The sequence below is a fragment of the Rana temporaria genome, chromosome 11 (assembly GCF_905171775.1).
Source record: "Rana temporaria chromosome 11, aRanTem1.1, whole genome shotgun sequence".
Lineage (NCBI taxonomy): Eukaryota > Metazoa > Chordata > Amphibia > Anura > Ranidae > Rana > Rana temporaria.
Window position 1 is genome coordinate 151,219,377 of NC_053499.1, and position 21,517 is coordinate 151,240,893.

The 21,517-nt window shown below is 45.3% G+C and overlaps 2 protein-coding genes across 3 annotated transcripts in view; one reads left to right on the top strand and one right to left on the bottom strand.

Moving 5' to 3' along the window:
* Positions 1–4,886, top strand: part of SLC7A9 (solute carrier family 7 member 9) — a 50,949-nt gene extending 46,063 nt beyond the window's left edge. For both annotated transcript variants that reach the window (XM_040329457.1, XM_040329456.1), the window contains exons 11-13: positions 447–596; positions 2,385–2,559; positions 4,370–4,886. In XM_040329457.1, coding sequence (XP_040185391.1) covers positions 447–596; positions 2,385–2,559; positions 4,370–4,434 — 390 coding nt within the window. In that variant the 3' untranslated portion in view covers positions 4,435–4,886. The remainder of the gene's footprint in view (positions 1–446; positions 597–2,384; positions 2,560–4,369) is intronic.
* Positions 4,887–18,625: 13,739 nt separating this feature from the next.
* Positions 18,626–21,517, bottom strand: part of TDRD12 (tudor domain containing 12) — a 60,130-nt gene continuing 57,238 nt past the window's right edge. Inside the window, exons 31-34 of the mRNA XM_040327785.1 lie at positions 20,970–21,083; positions 19,693–19,846; positions 19,541–19,607; positions 18,626–18,793 (exon numbers count right to left, since the gene is read on the bottom strand). Of these exons, the coding sequence (XP_040183719.1) occupies positions 18,693–18,793; positions 19,541–19,607; positions 19,693–19,846; positions 20,970–21,083 (436 nt within the window). The 3' untranslated portion in view covers positions 18,626–18,692. The remainder of the gene's footprint in view (positions 18,794–19,540; positions 19,608–19,692; positions 19,847–20,969; positions 21,084–21,517) is intronic.

Consider the following 21,517-nt stretch of genomic DNA (forward strand, 5'->3'; position numbering starts at 1 on the left):
GATGGGACTTGTAGTTCTGCAACAGCTGGAGGGCCCCAGTTTGCCTATCCCTGGTCTATAGGATTGTAACAGACCCGGGACACTTCAAATGAAATAGTAATGTGGCACACATAGCGGTCCCTCACCGTCCTGCCAAGCCCTGTTCTGAGCCACATTCCTTTCTGAATAATGTGTCCAGGTTTCAGGTAGACTGAAACCCGGACACATGATTCAAAACCTGGACTGTCTGGGTGAATCCCGGGAACAGGTGGCAACCCTAGTTGTGATGCAGTGGTGTGAATACGGCCTAAAAAACTATTTGACCGGAATACAGCTTTTGCTGAATGTGGTTGGATTCAGTGCGCCAAGATTATAGAGGAAAAAGTTTAGGCTGGACTTCTAATGGTAACATGGAAGTGTAGGGTATGTAGAGTGTTCATTATCATCACTCTTTCTTTTCTCTCCAGGGTATCATCGGAATGATTTATATCATCCCAGCGGATATCAACACCCTCATCAACTACTTCAGCTTTGCCGTCTGGATATTTTATGGTCTAACAATCGCCGGCCTTATCGTAATGCGATTCACCAAGAAAGACATGAAAAGGCCAATCAAGGTACATTTTCTGAATACAGTCCTAGGCGTTGGCCTATACCAGTGGTGCCCAACCAGTGGCCCGCGGAGCCCTCTGATGTGGCCCACAACCTCCTGCTCTAGGATGGCAGGTTGGCACGCCCAGATTGCAGGTTGCCGACCCTCCATCTCAGAGCATCAGTGTTGTGAATGAAGCCGGCAGTAGAGGAAGCAAGCGGCTTTTCGGAAAGTGCACCACACCTGCAGGATATAATAGACGTCTATGGCAAAGTGCAGCTAACTAGCGAGAAAACCACAGGAACACTGTGCCGCACCCACAGTGTGGGTAGACCCCAGACATTCAGTGTAAAAGCAGCCTTAGGCCCCTTTCACACAAACAGTCCGACCAAATCGGACTCTCCATCCACCTCTATGGAGCAGAAGATGTAAACAGACTTTTTGTCCGTTTACACCCTGCCTACCTTCAATCCGATCTGCTAAAAAACAGAAGTGGATCCGTCCCCTTCCATCTGATTGGATCAGAGGGCCCATAGAGTAGATTGGGCTGTGCCTGTGTCTGCCTTGCATATGCAGAGTGGACACAGGCCTGTCATCTGCCCACTCCACTCATTGTGGCCCACCACTGGTTACTAAGTCGCTTAAAGCGGGGGTTCACCCAAAAAAACAAGTATATAACATTACATTAGGTATACCTCAAACATGTACAGTATGACGTTTTTTTTTTTTTGGGGGTGTACAATACGGTATTATCGGTCTTTTTTCCTCCGGGCTTCTGGGTACTCGCTCCCGCGGGACTGGGCGTTGCTGTGCAGTGCCGCAATGTCATCTGGGACTTCGCCCACATAATTGACGTGCCTGAGAAAAACTCCCCCGGCGCATAAGGCGCGTCACGACTTTCCGAAAGTAGCCGAACCGCAAGTCGGCTCTATACGGCGCCTAGGAGCCGTGTTGAGCTGACTGCGCAGGCGCCGTGTAGAGCCGACTCGCAGTTCGGCTACTTTCGGAAAGTCGTGACGCGCCTTATCCGCCGGGGGGAGTTTTTCTCAGGCACGTCAATCATATGGGCGAAGTCCCAGATGACATTGCGGCACTGCACATGAACGCCCACTCCCGCGGGAGCGAGTACCCAGGAAGCCGGGAAGAAAATACCGATAATACCGTATGTACACCCCCCCCCCCCAAAAAAAAAAACGGCATACTGTACATGTTTGAGGTATGTTTGTTTTTTGGGTGAACCTCCGCTTTAAGTGGCCCTCAGCCTTCAAAAGGTTGGGCACCCCTGACCTATACCAACCACAAGGGAGTGACTGCTAGGGTCCCCAGTGCCCTATGGATACAATCAGGCTACCACCTTTTACATAAACTGGCCCATGCAGACGAGGGGGTACCAGCAGTTTAAAATCCACTATGCCGTTTGTAAAAATACTGTTTAATGCAATACCCGTACCTGGTAGGCCTTTTCTGTAGAAATACTCCCAAATCTTTACATTTCCACGTCCTGGATCATTTCCAGGACATGGCAGACATTGAGCACTCAGCATTGCAGGAACAAGTGTGCGCCATGCTTTTCAAGCTGTGCATGCGCAATGCCCTCTTACCTGTGGCAGCTAAAGCCTCGTACACGCGATCAGATTTTCCGCAGACAAATGCCTCATGGGATGTGTAGTTCTACAACAGCTGGAGGGCCGTAGTTTGAGGATCCCTGGTCCAAATCCTCAAAATCAAGACATTAATGGCATCTCCATGTTTCGGCCCTCATAGTTGCCCTTTTTTATGTGACTGACTGTAACTCATTGCTCTTTCCTTTCAGATTCCAATTGTGATCCCCATTTTGATGGTTCTGGTCTCTGCCTATCTGGTAATAGCACCCATTGTGGATGAGCCAGAGTGGGCCTATTTATACTGCGTTATCTTCATCCTCAGCGGACTCATAGTCTACTTCCCATTTGTGCACTACAAGGTCAAATGGGCACAGAGGATAACGAGTGAGTATAGCCATCAAATAAGAAATGATCTGAGGCTGAACCAATTTTGAATACTGTTTTATATCCTTTTAGTATACACGTGTATGCATCCAAAATGTATAAAAATTTGCTCCGAACAATGGCTGACTGCCCAAAAAATTATTCAGACTAGCCTTGACCACCCTCAAAGTGAACCTGTCACAAACCTGGGCAATTTACAATGAGCATATGATGGGAAAAAAATTATATAAGCAAAGAGTCAACTTCAGTGAAAACTATGAATGATGAGATGTACAGCCAGATGAAGTTTCCAAACTTTACTCTGCCAGCTCCTGCCCTCCCTATTGGTCATTGAATGGGGGCACCCCACCCTATGAAATGAGTATAGGGTACATTGTACCCCTACCCATTCACCTGAAAATGTAAAAAAAAAAAAACACAGCAAAAAAAAAAAACAGGGTGTTAAAGTAATTTATTACGACGGCTCCGGCGTCTCTTCCGACTTCTTCTCCCCTATCAGGCTCTTCTGTGTCCTCCGCTGATGTCTTCTGCCGGTTCTTCTCCGCTGATGTCTTCTGCCGGTTCTTCTCCGCTGATGTCTTCTGCCGGTTCTTCTCCGCTGATGTCTTCTAGCCCTCTCCGGCTCTTCTCCCTCTGTCCGCTGTCTCCTGTGCTATCTTCTCCCTCTCTTGCCTGGTCTTCTCCCTCTGTTCTTCTTCCGATGTTGACTCAACGCTCTCTCTCCCGCTCTAATGTCAGCTGCACGGTGTGCCACTACTTATATTGGCATGGGGCGGGGTCACCGGAGGCACGCCTTATATGACATCACAGTCCATTATGCCCCTGGCAGTGACGTCATAAGGGGTGGGGCCTCTGGATGATATCACACAGTGACCCCCACCCCATGTCAATATAAGTAGTGGCACCAGGCATTGGAATGGGAGATTGCGTCAAGTCAACATCGGAAGAAGAACATAGGGAGAAGACCAGGCAAGAGAAAAAGAAGATAGCGGAGGAGACCCGGCAGAAGACAGCGGATAGAGGGTGAAGACATCAGCGGAGAAGAACCGACGGAGGCAGAAGACGTCAGCAGAGGAGGTAGCAGAAGTCGAAAGAAATGCTGGAGCTGTCTCAATAAATTACTTTAACACCCTGTGTGCTGTGTTTTTATTTTTGACACTTTTTTTCAGGTGAATGGGTACAATGTACCTCATACTCATTCACATAGGGTGGGGTGGGGGGGGCCCTTGTTAAAGGGGGCTTCCAGATTACGATAAGCCTCCTGCCCGCAGACCCCGACAACCAAACGTCCAGGGTTGTCGGGAAGAGGGGGAAGACACTTGCTTGTCCCCCATCCCCTTTCCTGACATGCTGGGCTGCGTGCTCGAATAAGGGTGGGGTTACCCTGAAAATCCATACCTGGTATGATCTTGGAGGGGAACACGTGCCTTTTTTTTGGCGTGGAGTTCCCCTTCAAGATCCCCAGAGCACAAGTCGCGTGCCAAAGTCGGGTCAGTTAAGACGATGATCCGACTTCAGTGATATTCAGATGGGGTTCGCCTGCAGTGCTGGAGGACACAGGAGCCGTTGCCTGCAGCTCGCCACCTAGATGGGGTATGTGCCAGCCCGCCGGCCATGGCGGTAGTGCCGCGTTGACTGGGGGGGGGTTTGATGGTTCCCCCCCCCCCCCCCCGGTTATAAGGGAGATGTCCTCAAAAACTTTGCCAGTTTTAATTTACCTGAAAGTGTAAGCATGTTACCCCAGGGCCCATGAATACTTTGCCAGTTCTCTGAGCTGTACAATTAAACTAGATCTGTATCTTTATTTCAGAGCCAATCACTATGTACGTACAGATGATCATGGAGGTGGTGCCAGCGGAAGAATCCAAAAAATAAAGGACGCTGTGAAGCGTTAGCGCTGATACTCTGGACACTTCTGTACATATTGTAAATTAAACTTTCGAGAAGCAAACGCATCAAAATATTCTGTTTTCCATGGAGCAGGAATCGGCGATGTCTGCAGTGACCAGGAATGAAAAGCTGGATAATTCAGCTAAGATGGGAACTCACCAATTAGCAGTGGGCCTACGGACAAGGATGTTTTTGTTTTTATGAATTTCAGAATTTGGTTTGTAAAAAAAATTCTACACACCTAAAATCACTGAGCAGCTGTGTGACATCCTCAATCAGCACAACCCCCGGCCTCTATGCACATAATAGGGGGTTTCTTGGACATTTCAATCAGTTTTTTTTTTTATGTGTATCTAATCACAATGTATATAATGTGTTCTTAAACAATCCTGGTGTTTCTGTACAGTTTACAATAAAATTTGTACATGGGTCAGTTATATTTGCTCATTACATAGGCAGGAACTACTTCCTACTTAGTACTGTGCAGTGAATGTATTTTATTGATATACAGATATCTGTAGGTAGATTCACACACATTGGCCTTAATTTAGGGCGGCCTAGCCTTTTTAGGCTACACCGCCGTAAATTAGTTAGGCTAGTAGTGATTCACAATCTACTTACCTGCTAATCTACGGCGGTGTAGCCTAAAACGAGCGGGCGTAAGGGCGCCTAATTCAAATGACTTGGAGGGGGGCGTGTTGTATGGAAATGAGGCTTGACCTGACGTTTTTTGACACTGCGCATGCGCCGGGCGACTACATTTCCCAGTGCGCATTGCGGCTAAGTAGGCCGTACGGGCCTATTGATTTTGATGCGGACGTAAACGACGTAACTCCCGATTCGCTAACGACGTAAAAAATTCGAACCTCACGGCGGCCATACTTTAACATTGTTATTCCACCTCATAGGTGGAATAACTTTAGGCCGCCTAAGGCCTTACGGAAACAACGTTAATCGACTGCGGCGGGCTCGCGTTCGTTCGGGAATCGTTGTAAAAACTCATTTACATAATCTACGCTGGCCGCAATGGAAGCGCCACCTAGCGGTAAGCCAAAACATTGCAATCTAAGATAGGACGGCGCAAGCCGTCCTATCTTAGATATGTTTAAGTGTATCTCTGTTAGAGAATACACTTAAACATAGGTTGGCTTAGATTCAGAGTTAGGTCGGCTTATCTGTAGATAAGCCGGCCTAACTCTTTGTGAATCTACCTACTGGTGTGTAGTGGAAAACCATCATCAGACTGATACAAAACAACAGTCACACTTTTCCACCATCCAAATAACGTTGGTGATCACTAAATAAAACTTTGGAGACTTTCCTCGTTCATATTCTATCAATGAGTACAAAGCTTCCTCTGATTGGCTGAGTCAGAGAGGCAGGCTGATAATGTCACAAGCTCTGACAGCCAATCAGAGGAAGCTTTGTATTCATTGATAGAATACATTGCTGCTTTGAAATGCTGAGTGCCGCTGTGATACTTACTCTTGTGTTTTCCGCATATGAGAGAGGAAGTCTCAGTTCACACCCAGAATAACCCCTCAAAATAACTCAACACACAGCTATTAATGTCTAAGCCGCTGGCAACAAAAGTGAGTACACCCCTAAGTGAAAATTTCCAAATTGGACCCAATTAGCCATTTTCCCTCCCCGGTGTCATGTGTTAGTGTTACAAGGTCTCAGGTGTGAATGGGTAAAAAAAACAATTGTTGCTCTACATAAAGGTGGCCTAGGCCAGTGGTCATCAACCCTGTCCTCAGGGCCCACTAACAGGCCAGGTTTGCAAGATAACTGAAATACATGACAGGTGATATAATTTGCTGCTCAGTGATTGCCGTATTCTAGACTGCATCTCCCCCAAGGTAATACATAAAACCTGGCCTGCTGGTGGGCCCTGAGGACAGGGTTGATGACCACTGGCCTAGGCTATAAGAAGATTGCCAAGACCCTGAAACTGAGCTGCAGCACTGAGGCCAAGACCATACAGCGGTATAACAGGACGGGTTCCACTCAGAACAGACCTCACCATGGTTGACCAAAGTAGTTGAGGTCACGTGCTCAGCGTCATATCCAGAGGTTGTCTTTGTGAAATAGACGTATGAGTGCTGCCAGCATTGCTGCAGAGGTAGAAGGGGTGGGGGGGGGGTCAGCATGTCAGTGCTCAGACCATACGCCGCACACTGCATCAAATTGGTCTGCATTGCTGTCGTCCCAGAAGGAAGCCTCTTCTAAAGATGATGCACAAGAAAGTCTGCTTGTCTTCAGCAAACTGATTGCAGACTAAGGATATGGATTACTGGAACCATGTCCTGTGGTCTGATGAGACCAAGATAAACGTATTTGGTGTCAGATGGTGTCAGGCGTGTGTGGCTGCAACCAGGTGAGGAGTACAAAGACAAGTGTGTCTTGTCTACAGTCAGGCATGGTGGTGGGAGTGTCATGGTCTGGGGCTGCATGAGTGCTGCCGGCACTGGGGAGCTACAGATCATTGAGGGAACCATGAATGCCGACATGTACTGTGACATACTGAAGCAGAGCATGATCCCCTCCCTTCAGAGACTGGACCGCAGGGCAGTATTCCAACATGATCACGACCCCAAACACACATCCAAGACGACCACTGCCTTGCTAAAGAAGCTGAGGGTAAAGGTGATGGACTGGCCAAGCATGTTCCCAGACCTAAACCCTATTGATCATCTGTGGGGCTCCTCAAATGGAAGGTGGAGGAGTGCAAGGTCTCTAATATCCACCAGCTCTGTGATGTCATCATGGAGGAGGGGAAGAGGACTCCAGTGACAACCTGTGAAACTCTGGTGACCTCCATACCCAAGAGGGTTAAGGCAGTGCTGGAAAATAACGGTGGCCACACAAAATATTGACACTTTGGGCCCAATTTGGACATTTTCACTTAGAGGTGTGTTTACTTTTGTTTCCAGTGGTTTAGACATTAATGGCTGTGTGTTGAGTAATTTTGAGGGGACAGCAAATGTACACTGTTATACAAGCTGTACACTCACTACACAACATTGTAGCAAAGTGTCATTTCTTCAGTGTTGTCACATGAAAAGATAGAAGAAAATATTTACAAAAATGTGAGGGGTGTACTTACTTTTTGTGAGATAATGTATTATCTTTCTCTCTATCTTAGGACCACTTTGAGTCCCAAGTTTAGAAAGTAAAAAAAAAAAAAAAGGCATAAATGTCACTTTAATTTCAATTAACTTTATTGAACAGACGTGTAACTATAAACACTACACACTAACCTGTCACACCCATGTGACCATTGTACAATATTCAACACACAACTTGAACAGAAAAACAAGGTAGCAAATAAAAAAAATTCATGGGTTCAAATTGTGAAAACTCCCTACACAAGGCATGAGAAACCCCCCCCCCAAAAAACCCCAGACCTTTAGGAGAGAGACATATACGTCGGCAGAATGGCACATGTACGTACAGGTACGTCCTGTACTAGTACCCGGTCGTGGGCGCCCGCCCGCGACCCGGTCCGAAGCTCCGTGACCAGGACCCGATTGCCGCTGGAGTCCCACGATCGGTCCCCGGAGCTGAAGAACGGGGAGAGCCGTGTGTAAACACACCTTCCCCGTTCTTCACTGTGGCAGCTTCATTGATCGTGTGATCCCTTTTATAGGGAGATACAATTTACAGTTGTAAACACACTTGAGGTCACACTTAACCCCATCAGCGCCCCCTTGTGGTTAACTCCCAAACTGCAACTGTCATTTTCACAATAAACAATGGATTTTAAATGCATTTTTTGCTGTGAAAATGACAATGGTCCCAAAAATGTGTCAAAATTGTCCAAAGTGTCCGCCATAATGTCGCAGTCACGAAAAAAAAGACGCTGATCGCCGCCATTAGTAGTAAAAAAAAAAAAAATTTATAAAAATGCAATAAAACTATCCCCTATTTTCTAAACGCTATAAATTTTGCGCAAACCAACTGATAAACGCTTATTGCGATTTTTTTTACCAAAAATAGGTAGAAGATATCGGCCTAAACTGAGGAAAAAATTTTTTTTTTTATATATTTTTGGGGGATATTTATTATAGCAAAAAGTATTGCATTTTTTTCAAAATTGTCGCTCTATTTTTGTTTATAGCGCAAAAAATAAAAACCGCAGAGGTGATCAATTACCACCAAAAGAAAGCTCCATTTGTGGGAAAAAAAGGACGCCAATTTTGTTTGGGAGCCACGTCGCACGACCGCGCAATTGTCAGTTAAAGCGACGCAGTGCCGAATCGCAAAAAGGGGCAAGGTCCTTTAGCTGCATTTTGGTCCGGGTCTTAAGTGGTTAAAGGAGAAGTATAACCAAAGCTTGTTTGGCTGGACTTCTCCTATGGATCACAGGAGTGCAATTCATTTTGCACTCCTGTGACCCGTTTTCAGCAGAGAGGGGACTGAAGTGAGGCCCCGCTCGTTGCAAGTACCAAGATCCAGTGATAATTTTGGCAGCAAATTTCGATTTAGTTTTAGTCTTAGGACTAAAATGGCATTTTAGTTTTAGTCCCATTTTAGTCTTCTGCAACTTTTTTAGTTTTTGTCGTATTTAGTCGACTAAATCACCAGTACATTTTAGTCGTATCAAATCTAATGAGTGTAGTTAAATTGTAATGCATTAGTTAACATTTCTCTACAATTTCCAAACTCATTATATACGGCTGGAGTGAAAAATCTCCTATGTTATTATTTATGGTACTGAGGTATGAACATTCACTACAGACCAGTATTAGTTTTGAAGTCAAATTTCAATTTAGTTTTAGTCTCATGCCGCGTACACACGACCGTGTTTCATGTCATGGAAAAAAAACAAAGTTTTTCTCGACGCAATTCCTCTCAAGCCTGCCTTGCATACACCCATTCGTGAAAAAAAAAATGCTCAAGCAAAGCCCGGTGACGTACGACGGCACTATAAAGGGGAAGTTCCATTCGAATGGCGCCACCCTTTGGGCTGACTTTTGCCAATTTCCCCGTCTCGTAACTTGCTTCTGAGCATGCACGTTTTTTCCCTCCTCGTTAAAGTGTACACACGACCGTTTTTCATGACGTGAAAAACGACGAGAAAAAATAGAGCAGGTTCTAAATTTTTAACGCCCATTTTTCTCGTTGAAAAATGCTCTGGAGCCTACAAACGACCAATTAAAAAAATGGCACTTTTCTCGTCATGAAAAACTGTCGTGTGTACACGGCATAAGGCCTCTTTCACACTGGGCGGATCAGTAATGATCCGCCCCGTGCACCTCCGCTTGCTCAGCGGGGATCGCTCCGTTGATCCCCGCTAAGCCGGCGGATGACAGGGCGGTCCCCGCACACTGTGGGGGGATCGAATGAACACGGACCGTATGTCTGTGTTCACCCGATCCGCCAGACGGAAGGAAAAGTAGGTTTTTCCTCCGTCACACTTTGGCGGATCGGATGTCAGCAGGCATGTCACCGCTGACATCCGCGGCTCCATAGAGGAGCACAGAGCGCCCCGTACAGGTCCGCAAAAAAAACTGACAGACGGACCTGTACGGGCGCTCAGTGTGAAAGAGCCCTTAGTCTTTTGACTAAAATGCCATTTTAGTTTTAGTCCTATTTTAGTCCTCTCAATTGTTTTAGTCCTATTTTAGTCGACTAAAATAGTATTAATTTAGTCGACTAAAATGTTTTAGTCAACGAAATGAACACTGCCAAGATCAGATACAGAATCTACAGGAGAAAGCACGGGCATTGGCTTGTGACCTCTTTGGTCAAAAGCAGAAAACAAATGAGTGATCAATTTTGCCCACAAAATCTTGTATGACTACAGTGAAGACCTCGGCTCGGCTGCGAGACCCGCTCTGGGAGCTAGGGAAGACTCCAAAGATGGGATGAACTCTAAAATCAGAAGATCACGATTCCAGATGCCAGCCATTTTTTTGTCGGAATTTCCGATCGTGTGTACGTGGCATTGGACGTGTTCTTACTGTTTGACAGTTATGCAACATACAACTCTGAGTACGAAGCAAGGTCTCCGATACTCTGAAACAATAAAAAGCAAGCAGGTAGGTGAGGTTTGGATGGCTGGAGGTGGCCACAGTCACTGTAGGCAGACAGCAGGACCAGACCAAAGATGGAGGTTTCAGGAGCAGCAGTAGGAAGATGCTTCTTTGATATCGAATGCCTGGAAAAATTGTGAAGCACGCTCGCTCGTGACGCTCCACCCAGGAGATGACATCAGCGCTCAGTCCTTCAGCGTTGACCCCTTACACAGTAAGAACCATCAAAATGCAGAGATTTCAAAGGTGTGCTGCAATCCAAGGAAAGGAAGGAGCTCCCGCTGTTCAGTCAGATTGGCCTACTCAGAGTGAGTGCCGTGGCAATGCCAAAAGCTCTGGACCTGCAAAGAGCTCAGCAGCCAACTTGATGCCAGAATGGAAGGTCACTTCCAGGCTATGCCCACAATGTCGGATACAACGGGCCCACTCATGGCAATCTAAAGACCAGGCTGAACACAGCTGTGCTAGATAGCTAAACCTGAAGACACCAGCCCTAGCAGTGCTGTACAGAAGATTCTTCATTAACCCCTTGTTTACCAATGGGTTAAGGCAAGTTCACTCTAGAGCCACCAGATACATTTTACAGGGCTCTGAAGGTTACCAGATCCAATTTAGACAAGCCAATTAACCTACAAGCATGCCTGGAGTGTGGGAGGAAACTGAGGTACCCTGAGGAAACCCACGCAGGCACAGGGAGAACATGCAAACTCCAGGCAGGTAGTGCCATGGCTGGGATTGGAACCAATGACCCTAGTGCTGCTAGGCAGAAGTGCTAACCACTTAGCCACCGTGCTGCCCAATAATATCCGTATCACTTACAGCGGGCGATGACCAGGAAACATTCGTTCCCCCCGATACCCCTGCAAAACACGCTACTGTGTCACTACTGGGTTCAGTTATCATTACACGGCTACGGTTGCCGCAGTGTGGCTTTAACCCTCGTATTGAGAGCAATAATTCTAGTGCCACCATTAATGGTTAAAGCAGAGGTCCACACAAAAATGGAACCTCCGCTTTTTGGAACCCCCCCCCCTCTGGTGTCACATTTGGCACCTTTCAGGGGGGAGGGGGTGCACATACCTGTATAATACAGGTATTTGCTCCCACTTCCAGGTATAGACTCCCTTCTAGATTGTAAGCTCTAACGAGCGAGCCCTCTGATTCCTCCTGTATTGGAATTGTACTTCCCCAATGTTGTAAAGCGCTATATAAATCCTGTATAATAATAATAGACCCCTGCAGTCTACGTCACTTCCCAACCCCCCTCGCTGTCTTCTGGGAAACACACAGGTCCCAGAAGATAGCGGGGACCAGTGAGGACGCGCAGCACGACTCGCGCCAATGCGCAGGTAGGGAACCGGGAAGTGAAGCCGCAGCGCTTCACTTCCTGATTCCCTCACCGAGGATGGCGGCACAGAGCTGAACGATTGATCGGCTTCAGCCGCCGACATCGCGGGCACCCTGGACAGGTAATCGTCCATTTTTTTTAAGTCAGCAGCTGCGGTATTTGTAGCTTGCAGGCTTTTAATATTTTTTTAGGCGGACCTCTGCTTTAACTCTAAACTGATAAACTGTAAAGGCTTTTCAAGCGTTGTAGAATTTTGGGCACCATAGTTTTTTTGTGCTTTATTCTGTGTACGCAATCCTAAGGCTTGACATGTTTGGAACCGGGGTACTTGACCCAACCTCATCTTTTATATTTCATAAAAGATGTCATTTTTATGAAAATAAATTTTAGTGCATTTTTACCTGAAAAAAAAAATGCGTTTGATAAATTGCTGCGCAAATCATGTTCGACGTAAGCATTTACTGCCAATATTTTATTCTCCAGGGTCTCTGCTTTCAGAAAATATAGAATGGTTTGGGGATTTAAAGTCATTTCTAGAATACAATGCAGGATTCTAACATGAGTGCAAATAAAAAAATAGGAAAAATGGCCCCACCAGGCAATTGTTTAAACAAAGAAAGAAAAAAAAAAAAAGCGATGCTAGCAAAGTTACATAGTTAGGTTGAAAAAAGACACAAGTCCATCTAATTCAACTTTTCTCAAACAGGGCTAAAGAAAAAAAGTCCATCCTCACAGGACACAAAAAAAAAAAAAAAAAAAGAAGAGGCATAATGCCATTAGGAAGGGTTATCCTGGGCTAGCCCATGTCTGCCAATGGCCAATCCTCCTTTCGGCAGCCGTACAGCCCTAACATTTATATATATTTTTATCATCTCCCGCAGCTACTACCCTTTGCTCCACTTGACCCTCCCTTTTAGATTGTAAGCTCTAACGAGCCGGGCCCTCTGATCCCTCCTGTATTGTGACTGTACCGTCTTCCCTGATGTAAAGCGCTGCGCAAACTATTGGCGCTATATAAATCCTGTATAATAATAATAATAATAATAATATATATATATATATATATAAAAATGAATGAATTCTCATTCTATACTATGTGATCAGATAACATGTACTGCCGTTTCATGTAAATTTTAAAGGAAGACCATAAGGGCCTATTTATACCTATACAATGGGGAAAATAATTATTTGATCTGCAGATTTTGTAAGTTTGCCCACTTACAAAGAAGTTAGGGGTCCATAATTTCTATCATAGGTGTATTTTATATGATAGAGACAGAATATCAAACTAAAATACAGGGAAAAAAAAAAACACGTTATAAATTGAGTTGCAGTTCAGTGAGAAAAATAAGTACCGTATTTATCGGCGTATACCGCGCACTTTTTTGCCCTGAAATTCAGGGCAAAATCGTGGGTGCGCGATATACGCCGATACCCGGCTTCCCGCGCCGAGTTTGAACTACTGCGCCGGCATATACCGAGCGCAGTACACTTGTGTATAGTCGGGCAGGCTCAGGTTCTCTCGCAGTTACGACCGCGAGAGAAGCCGAGCCTGCCCGACTATACACGAGTGTACTGCGCTCGGTATATGCCGGCGCAGTAGTTCAAACTCAGCGCGGGAAGGGGGGATCGAGCGGAGAGGACACCGCAGAAGGACGCCGGACCCGACAAGGAGGACACCACTGAAGCCGCAGACAGACCCGACGAGGCTGCCGATGGACGCCGCGCAAGACACCAAAACTGTAAGTACTAAAATCTTTTTTTTACAGGAATGCAGGTCCACTTTAGGGGTGCGCGCTATACGCCGGAGCGCGCAATACCCCGATAAATACGGTATTTGATCCCCTACCAACCAACAATCATTCTGACCCCACAGACTGGCTCCAGTAGGGGCTCATGTGGTACACAGATTAGTCCTGTCAATATAAGAAGGTTCCCCTAACGACAACTCGTTATGTGTATAAAAGACACCTGTCCTCAGAATCTCTTCCATTCAATCCTCCCCATCATGGGCAACACCAAAGAGCTCTCAAAGGACATCGGGGACAGGATTGTAGACCTGCACAAGGCTGGAATGGGCTACAAGACCATCAGCGAGAAGCTTGGTGAGAAGAAGACAACTGTTGGAACGATTATTCGCAAATGGAAGAAATGCAAAAGTAGTCATTAATCGCCCTCAGTCTGGAGCTCCATGCAAGATTTCACTTCATGGGGGGGCGGGGGATGGTCATGAGAAAAGTGAGGGATCCGCCCAGAACTACATGGGAGGAGCTTTATGAATGATCTCAATACAGTTGGGACCACAGTCACCAATCAAACCATTGGTAACACAAAACACTGCCATAAATTGACATCCTACAGCACCTCCAAGGCCCCCTCCTCAAGAAAGCACATGTAGAGGCCCGTCTGAAGTTTTCTAATGAACATCTAAATGATTCGGAGGAGGATTGGGAGAAAGTGCTGTGGTCAGATGAGACCAAAATGGAGTTCTTTGGCATTAACTCAACTCAACGTGTTTGGAGGAAGAAAAATGCTGACTGTGACCCTGAGAACACCCTCCCTACAATGAAGCGCGGAGGTGGAAACATGACGCTTTGGGGCGGTTTCTCTGCTAAAGTTACAGGCCGACTTTGCCGCATTGAGGGGTCAATGGACGGAGCCATGTATTGTAAAATCTTTGATGAGAACCTCCTTCCCTCAGCCAGAACACTGAAGACGAGTCATGGATGGGTCTTCCAGCATGATAATGACCCAAAACATATCGCCAAGGAAACAAAGGAGTGGCTCAAGCGGAAGCACATTAGGGTGATGGAGTGGCCTAGCCAGTCTCCAGACCTTAGTCCTATAGAACATTTATGGAGAGAGCTGAAACTTTGTGTTGCCAAGCGACACCCAAAAAACATTAGCAGGGCGAATCGCCAGGGGCGACAGCGGCCTGACAAGTCGCGTCCCGCTCTGTTCAATAGAACCGTTCTAATAGGAGTGACGCAAGTCGCTCCGACTTAGAAAAAGGTTCTTGTACGACTTTGGGGGCGACTTGCATTGACTTTCTATACAGAAGTCATTTTACAAGTTGCCTCTGAAGTCGTCTTCAGGTCGCCTTGCCGAGTCGCTCCCAAAGTCGTGCCGCCCCAGTGTAAACCGGCTCTAAAAGTGATTGTAAAGGCTTATGTAAAAAAAAAAAAAAACATGTTATGCTTACTCCTATGTGCAGTTGGTTTTGCACAGCGCAGCCCCGATCCTCCTCTTCTCTGGTCCCTCTTTGCTGCTTCTGGGCCCTCCCTCCTATTGAGTGCCCCCACAGTCAGCAGCTTTCTATGTGGGGCACCCAAGCCAAGTCACAGCTCCGTGTGTCCATTCAGACTCACCCGGCCCCCTCTCTCCCCTGATTGGCTCACTGACTTTGATTGACAGCCGCGGGAGCCAATGGCGCTGCTGCTGTGTCTCAGCCAACCAGGAGGAGTGTCCTGGATGGCTTAGACCAGGGATATGCAATTAGCGGACCTCCAGCTGTTGCAGAACTACAAGTCCCATGAGGCATAGCAAGACTGACAGCCACAAGCATGACACCCAAAGGCAGAGGCATGATGGGAATTGTAGTTTTGCAACATCTGGAGGTCCGCTAATTGCATATCCCTGGCTTAGACATTTGTGGACATCACTGGAGAGAGACGGGGCTCAGGTAAGTATTAGGGGGTGCTTGGGTGGCTGCTACACACAGATTTTTTTTTCATCTTAATGCAATAGAATGTATTAGGATAAAAAACCTTCTGACTTTACAACTCCTTCAAGGATTTAGAGAAGATCTGTAAAGAAGAGTGGACCAAAATCCCTCCGGAGATGTGTGGAGACCTGATCACCAACTACAAGAAACGTCTGACCTCTGTGCTTCCCAACAAGGGTTTCCCCACCAAGTACCAAGTCATGTTTTGCTTGGGGACCAAATACTTATTTTACTCACTGAACTGCAACACAATTTATAACATTTGTAACATGTGTTATTTCTGGATTTTTGGTCAATATTCGGTCTCTGTCATTTAACCACTTCCCGACCGCCACACGCTGGTATACGTCGGCAGAATGGCACGGGTAGGCAAAATGGCCGTACCTGTACGTCCCTTTGAATTTGCGGTGAGGAGAGGCAGAAGGGCCTATGTAAAGTCATTTCCCTGTTCTGCCTAGTGACAGGACAGAGATCTACTGCTCCCTGTGATCGCTCTCGTGTCACTGGTAGCCCAGCCCCCTCAGTTAGAATCACTCCCTGGGACACACTTAACCCCTTCATCACCCCCTAGTGTTTAACCCCTTCCCTGCCAGTGTCATTTATACAGTAATCAGTGACTATTTATAGCACTGATCGTTGTATAAATGTGAATGGTCCCAAAATAGTGTCAAAAGTGTCCGATGTGTCCGCCATAATGTCGCAGTCCCGATAAAAATCGCAGATCGCCGCCAATACTAGGAAAAAATAAATATATATATACCGTATTTATCGGCGTATACCGCGCACTTTTTTGCCCTTAAAATCAGGGAAAAATCGTGGGTGCGCGATATACGCCGATACCCGCCTCCCACGCCGCGTTTGAACCACTGCACCGACATATACCGAGCGCAGTACACTCGTGCAGGATTCGGGCTCCTCTCGCGGTCACGTCCTGTACGTCCTTTACGCGAGAGCCGAGCCTGCCCGAGTGTACTGCGCTCGGTATATGTCGGCGGAGTGCTTCAAACACAGCGCGGGAAGCGGGGGATCAGCTGAAGAACACAGCGGGGAGGACACCACGATGGCCGCAGAAGAACGCCGGACCGGACAAGGCTGCCGATGGACGCCGGGCAAGACACCGACGAGGGGCATCCAAACTGTAAGTATTTATTTTTTTCCAGGAATTTTTCTTCCAGGTTGGAGGTGCACGCTATACGCCGGGGCGCGTTATAGGAAGATAAATACGGTATATATATATATATATATTAATACAAATTTGTAGACGCAATAACTTTTGCGCAAACCAATCAATAAACGCTTATTGCGATTTTTTTAACCAAAAAAAATTGAAGCATACATATCGGCCTAGACTGAGGAACATTTTTATTTTATTTTTTAAATGGGATATTTATTATAGCAAAAATGTAAAAATATTGTGTTTTTTTTCAATATTTTGGTAATTTTTGTTTATAGCGCAAAAAAAAAAAAACCGCAGAGGCGATCAAATACCACCAAAAGAAAGCTCTATTTGTGAGGAAAAAATTATCGCAAATGTCATCGAAAATGTTATAGCGCTGAAAGCTGAAAATTGACCTGGGCAGGAAGGGGGTAAAAATGCCCGGTATTGAAGTGGTTAAAACACACCTATGATAACAATGATAGACCCTTCATTGCTGCGCAAGTGGTCAAACTTACAAAATCTGCAACATTTATTATCCCCCCCGTACATGTGTGTTACAATATACATTAGGTGTGAATGGGCCCCAATTCTTTAGGTCGCCCACAGCAAGCAGGTAGCGAGCGAGCGCAGGTTCTTTTTTACAGGCCCAAAATCGCAGTTTTGTAAAACTTAGCTGAACAGTAGGAGAGATCAGATTATGCAGACAGGTGACCAATCACGTTTATTCACAGCGCAGACACTTTCTGGCCATGTTCTTAGCTTGCAAAGCAATATTAATTGGCCAAGAAAAGCTGGTATTGGGGAACTTGACTTCATTACGGCCTAAGTGGTGCAGGAGATAGGGGGCCCGTTACAGGAGGTGGGGATTTCATTGGTGGGGGGGGGGTCGGTGGAACTGAATTATTACAGAGGGTGGGGCTAAACTGGCACAGCAGGTGGGGCTTAATTGGTGCAATATTTATTTATTTTTCCTGCGCTGACCAGCTGGAGAAATGTTGTATTGCCTATATGGTGCAGAATGCAAGACTCGCCAACAACACTGTAAAACCTTCAAACTACAAGTAAAATAAAGAGCAGTGCATCCAATTTCCCCACTTCTATCTTTAATGCCGCGTACGCACGGAAATTCCGACAAGAAAACCGTGGATTTTTTTCAGACGGAATGTTGGCTCAAACTTGTGTTGCACACACACGGTCACACAAAATTCCGACCGTCAAGAACGCGGTGACAAGACAGAGAAAAATGAAGTTCAATGATTCTGACCATGCGTCGAATTGATTCCGAGCATGTGTGTGTTTTTTTGCGCATCGGAATTTCCGACAAGTACTTTTCTTGTCAGAAAAATTGAGAACCAGCTCTCAAAATTTTTGCTGACAGAAAAAGTCCGATGGAGCCTACACACGGTCGGAATTTCCGACCAAAAGCTCACATCGAACTTTTCTTGTCGGAATTTCCGATCGTGTGTACGCAGCATAACACAAAGTGTGTTTGGGGGTGGGGGGGCTTGGTGAGAGAGATCTTGGCTAGGAGTAGACCTTATGTGAATAACACAATGAATGAAAAATTGCGCTTTGGGTGGAGTTTGTCAGGATGATTCCCAGGTCCGGTTTTATCCTAGATCTCTCCCACCCACAGAAATAAAGTGCATGACGAAAGTCAAAATTAAGTGCAATTGGGGATTTTTAGGGGGGTGTCGGGATATTTAGTTTAATTTTCTGCTTGTCGTGTTTCACTTGTCATGTTGTAAAGCGCTGCACAAACTGTTGGCACTATATAAATCCTGTATAATAATAATAATCACATTTTTCGGTGATAGCTGGAAGACTTCGGTTTCAGAAAAAAAATATATATAGATCAACTCCTATCTACAAGAATATACAAAGAAAGTGTTTCGCCCTGAGCTGTGTTATTGGACAGTTACAAGAATAGAAGAATGACATCATAAAACTGGTCCTCTGCTTCTTACTGGGCTAATCACTCAAACTTTCCGTGTCGCTGTAGTCGGTGGACACCGCGCTCTCACACACGACGGTGTAGGACTTGCTCATGGGTTTTTGTTTGTTTTGAAACACTAGGGAAGAGAACAGAGATAAAGGATCAGAGATACTAGATATTACAGTATTCTGTACAGTCCCTAGATTTTCAAATCATAACACCCCAGTGAAGTGCCTTTCCACACAGGTGCTACAACAAGTCTCTGCAGGTGCATTATTCCCCCTGAACCAGATGATCGACGCGCAGCTTGCAACCACTTCTACAAAAAAAATAAAACAAGCAGAATTCAAGCTAATGGGGTGTGCAGTACCGCATTTGGCCTGAGGTGCGGGGGCGCCGGAGCCGAGCAAAGCTGTTTGGAAATGCTCGGAAATAGTCTGTTCCCGGGTGTTTGAGGTCAGCCGAGCTGTCCTCTGCCTTTCCGAGGCTCTCCGGTGCCCCCCCCCCCCCACCTCTGGTTACATTCGGTATTGCATTCCATTGAAGTCAATGCGGAACAAATTATTTTAGTTTCCATTGACTTTTATGGGGAAACTCGCTTTGATATGCGAGTGCTTTGGATTACGAGAATTCTCCTGGAACGGATTATGCTCGCAATCTGAGGTTCCACTGCATTTGTTTTTTTTATATAACTGCAAGGAGCTCAGCATTTAAAAAAAAAAAGCTGTCAGAACATCAATGGGTGCTTATATATGGTATGTCCAAGCTGTGGGATGGCATACGATTTTTAGGTTACAATGGTGGTCCCTGTACTAGTACTTGTACCGCTATAATGCTGCTCCTTCAGTATGGAGATTTACATTGTGAAGCAGAAAGGCCGTACCTGCAGGAGGCGAGTTGCTTTCCTCCGAATCTTCCAGCTGGTCATAGTCGTAGGTGACGTATGGGTTCTGAAGAAGAGTATAGCACTGGTCAGTTTGGTCCATTAAGCTCTACAGACTGTACAAGAAGCACATTATATATCCCGCGACTCACCTTCTGTGTTAATAACCTGGCCCATGATTCATGATTCTTTTTCTCTAAAGAAATGAGAGCTTCTCCGCTATTCACTGAACACCGAGACTTTTCAGCAACAGTTTCATTACAGAGATCAAAGTCTGCTTTATAATGCTTCCCTTCAGCATGACAACTGGAAGAAAAAAAAGCACGGAGTCGCACGATTCCTTTTTTTTATTATTTTACATTTATTTGATTCTCCAAATATAATCAACTTATTTTGATGGTGTTATTTTTATCCCAAGGTATTTTATATCTGTTTTCCTCAATGTAAATGGGAGTTCCCTTTGCAAGGCTAGCTCTTCTTTCTTACTTAGGCTTATATTTAGGATTTCTGACTGCAGTGTGGATCTTTAAGTTAGACAGTTCTCCATATTTTCTTAACTCTTTAATAAGTGTGGTAATGTTGTTCTTGGATTGGTTATATAAAAACAACACATCATCAGCATATTCTGCCACTTTGTGTTCCTCATCTCCAATCTTCACTACGCCTATATCTGCACTGTTCCAGATGGTAGCCAATAATGGCTCCAGCAACAGTACAAAAAAGAAGGGGCGAAAGTGGACATCCTTGTCTAGTTCCATTAAACATTTAGAGAGAGCTAATCCACTGGGTCACCCTAGGGCCCATTCCCAAATTCTCTAATGTTTCCATCATAAATCCCCAGTCTACCCTGTCAAATGCTTTTTCAGCATCTATTGACAGAAGTAGGGCTGGGGACTTTTCACCTCTTACTTTATGTAACAAAAGCAATGTTCTTATCCCGTTATCCTTGCCTTCCCTTCCTGGAATAAAACCAGTCTGGTCAGCATGGATCCACTCGAGCATCAGCTCGTTTAGTCCTGTGGCCAGGATCTTAGCATAAAGTTTTGTGTCAGCGTTTAGCAACAATATTGGTATAACTGGAACAACGGGTTGTATCTTTTCCCTCTTTCGGAATAACAGTTATATGAGATTGTAATGATTCCCTCCTGATCTCCTCCTCCTTTTCCAGTCCATTCATATATACACTTAATTTTGTAATTAATTGTTCTTTACATTTTTGATAGTATAGGATCGTGAATCAGTCAGGGCCTTGACTCTTTCCTGTGGCTGTATTTTTTATCGCCAGACTAATTTCCCCTTGTGTTATTGGAATGAGATGTCCAGCAAGTTTATTTAGCTACGATGGTCAGATATCAAACTTTTTGCCATAAAGTGTATATAATTATTTTTAGAACATTTATAACGGCTACACAAGCCATAATGTAATTACCTGAATAGCACTCTGGTTGGGTAGAATGTACACTTATGATCTCTTATCTCTTGTAATTTCACAGCCAAGAAAACCATGTCGCCTTTTTCATACCATTTCACTACTGGGTGAAAACTACAAAACAAATTCAAAGAGGGAAGATTTAAGAAATTGAGAAAATAAATAAGCTGCCCAAGACCCTCCAGGGAAGGAGGACCCAACAGTCTTGTTGTTTGCGCTCACACTGGTCATAAAGGAATAAAAATGACCCTCTGTTTTATGGAGAATGTATCTCCTATTTCATGTGACCTGTAACAATATATTACATGTTTAAAAATTAGCAATGCACCTCCTCCCCATCCATTTTCCTTTTTCTCTCTCCCCTTGGCCTTCTCAGGCTACATATCTATATGTTGAGTGATATTTTTGGTTTATTGATTATATAATATCTATGAATCTTATTGCTATCATTATCTTCTGTTATGCAATACGAATCTATTGTATCAAATTACATATATATATGAACACATACCTGTCCAGGGAGCCCACAATGTCAGGACCCCAGCCGA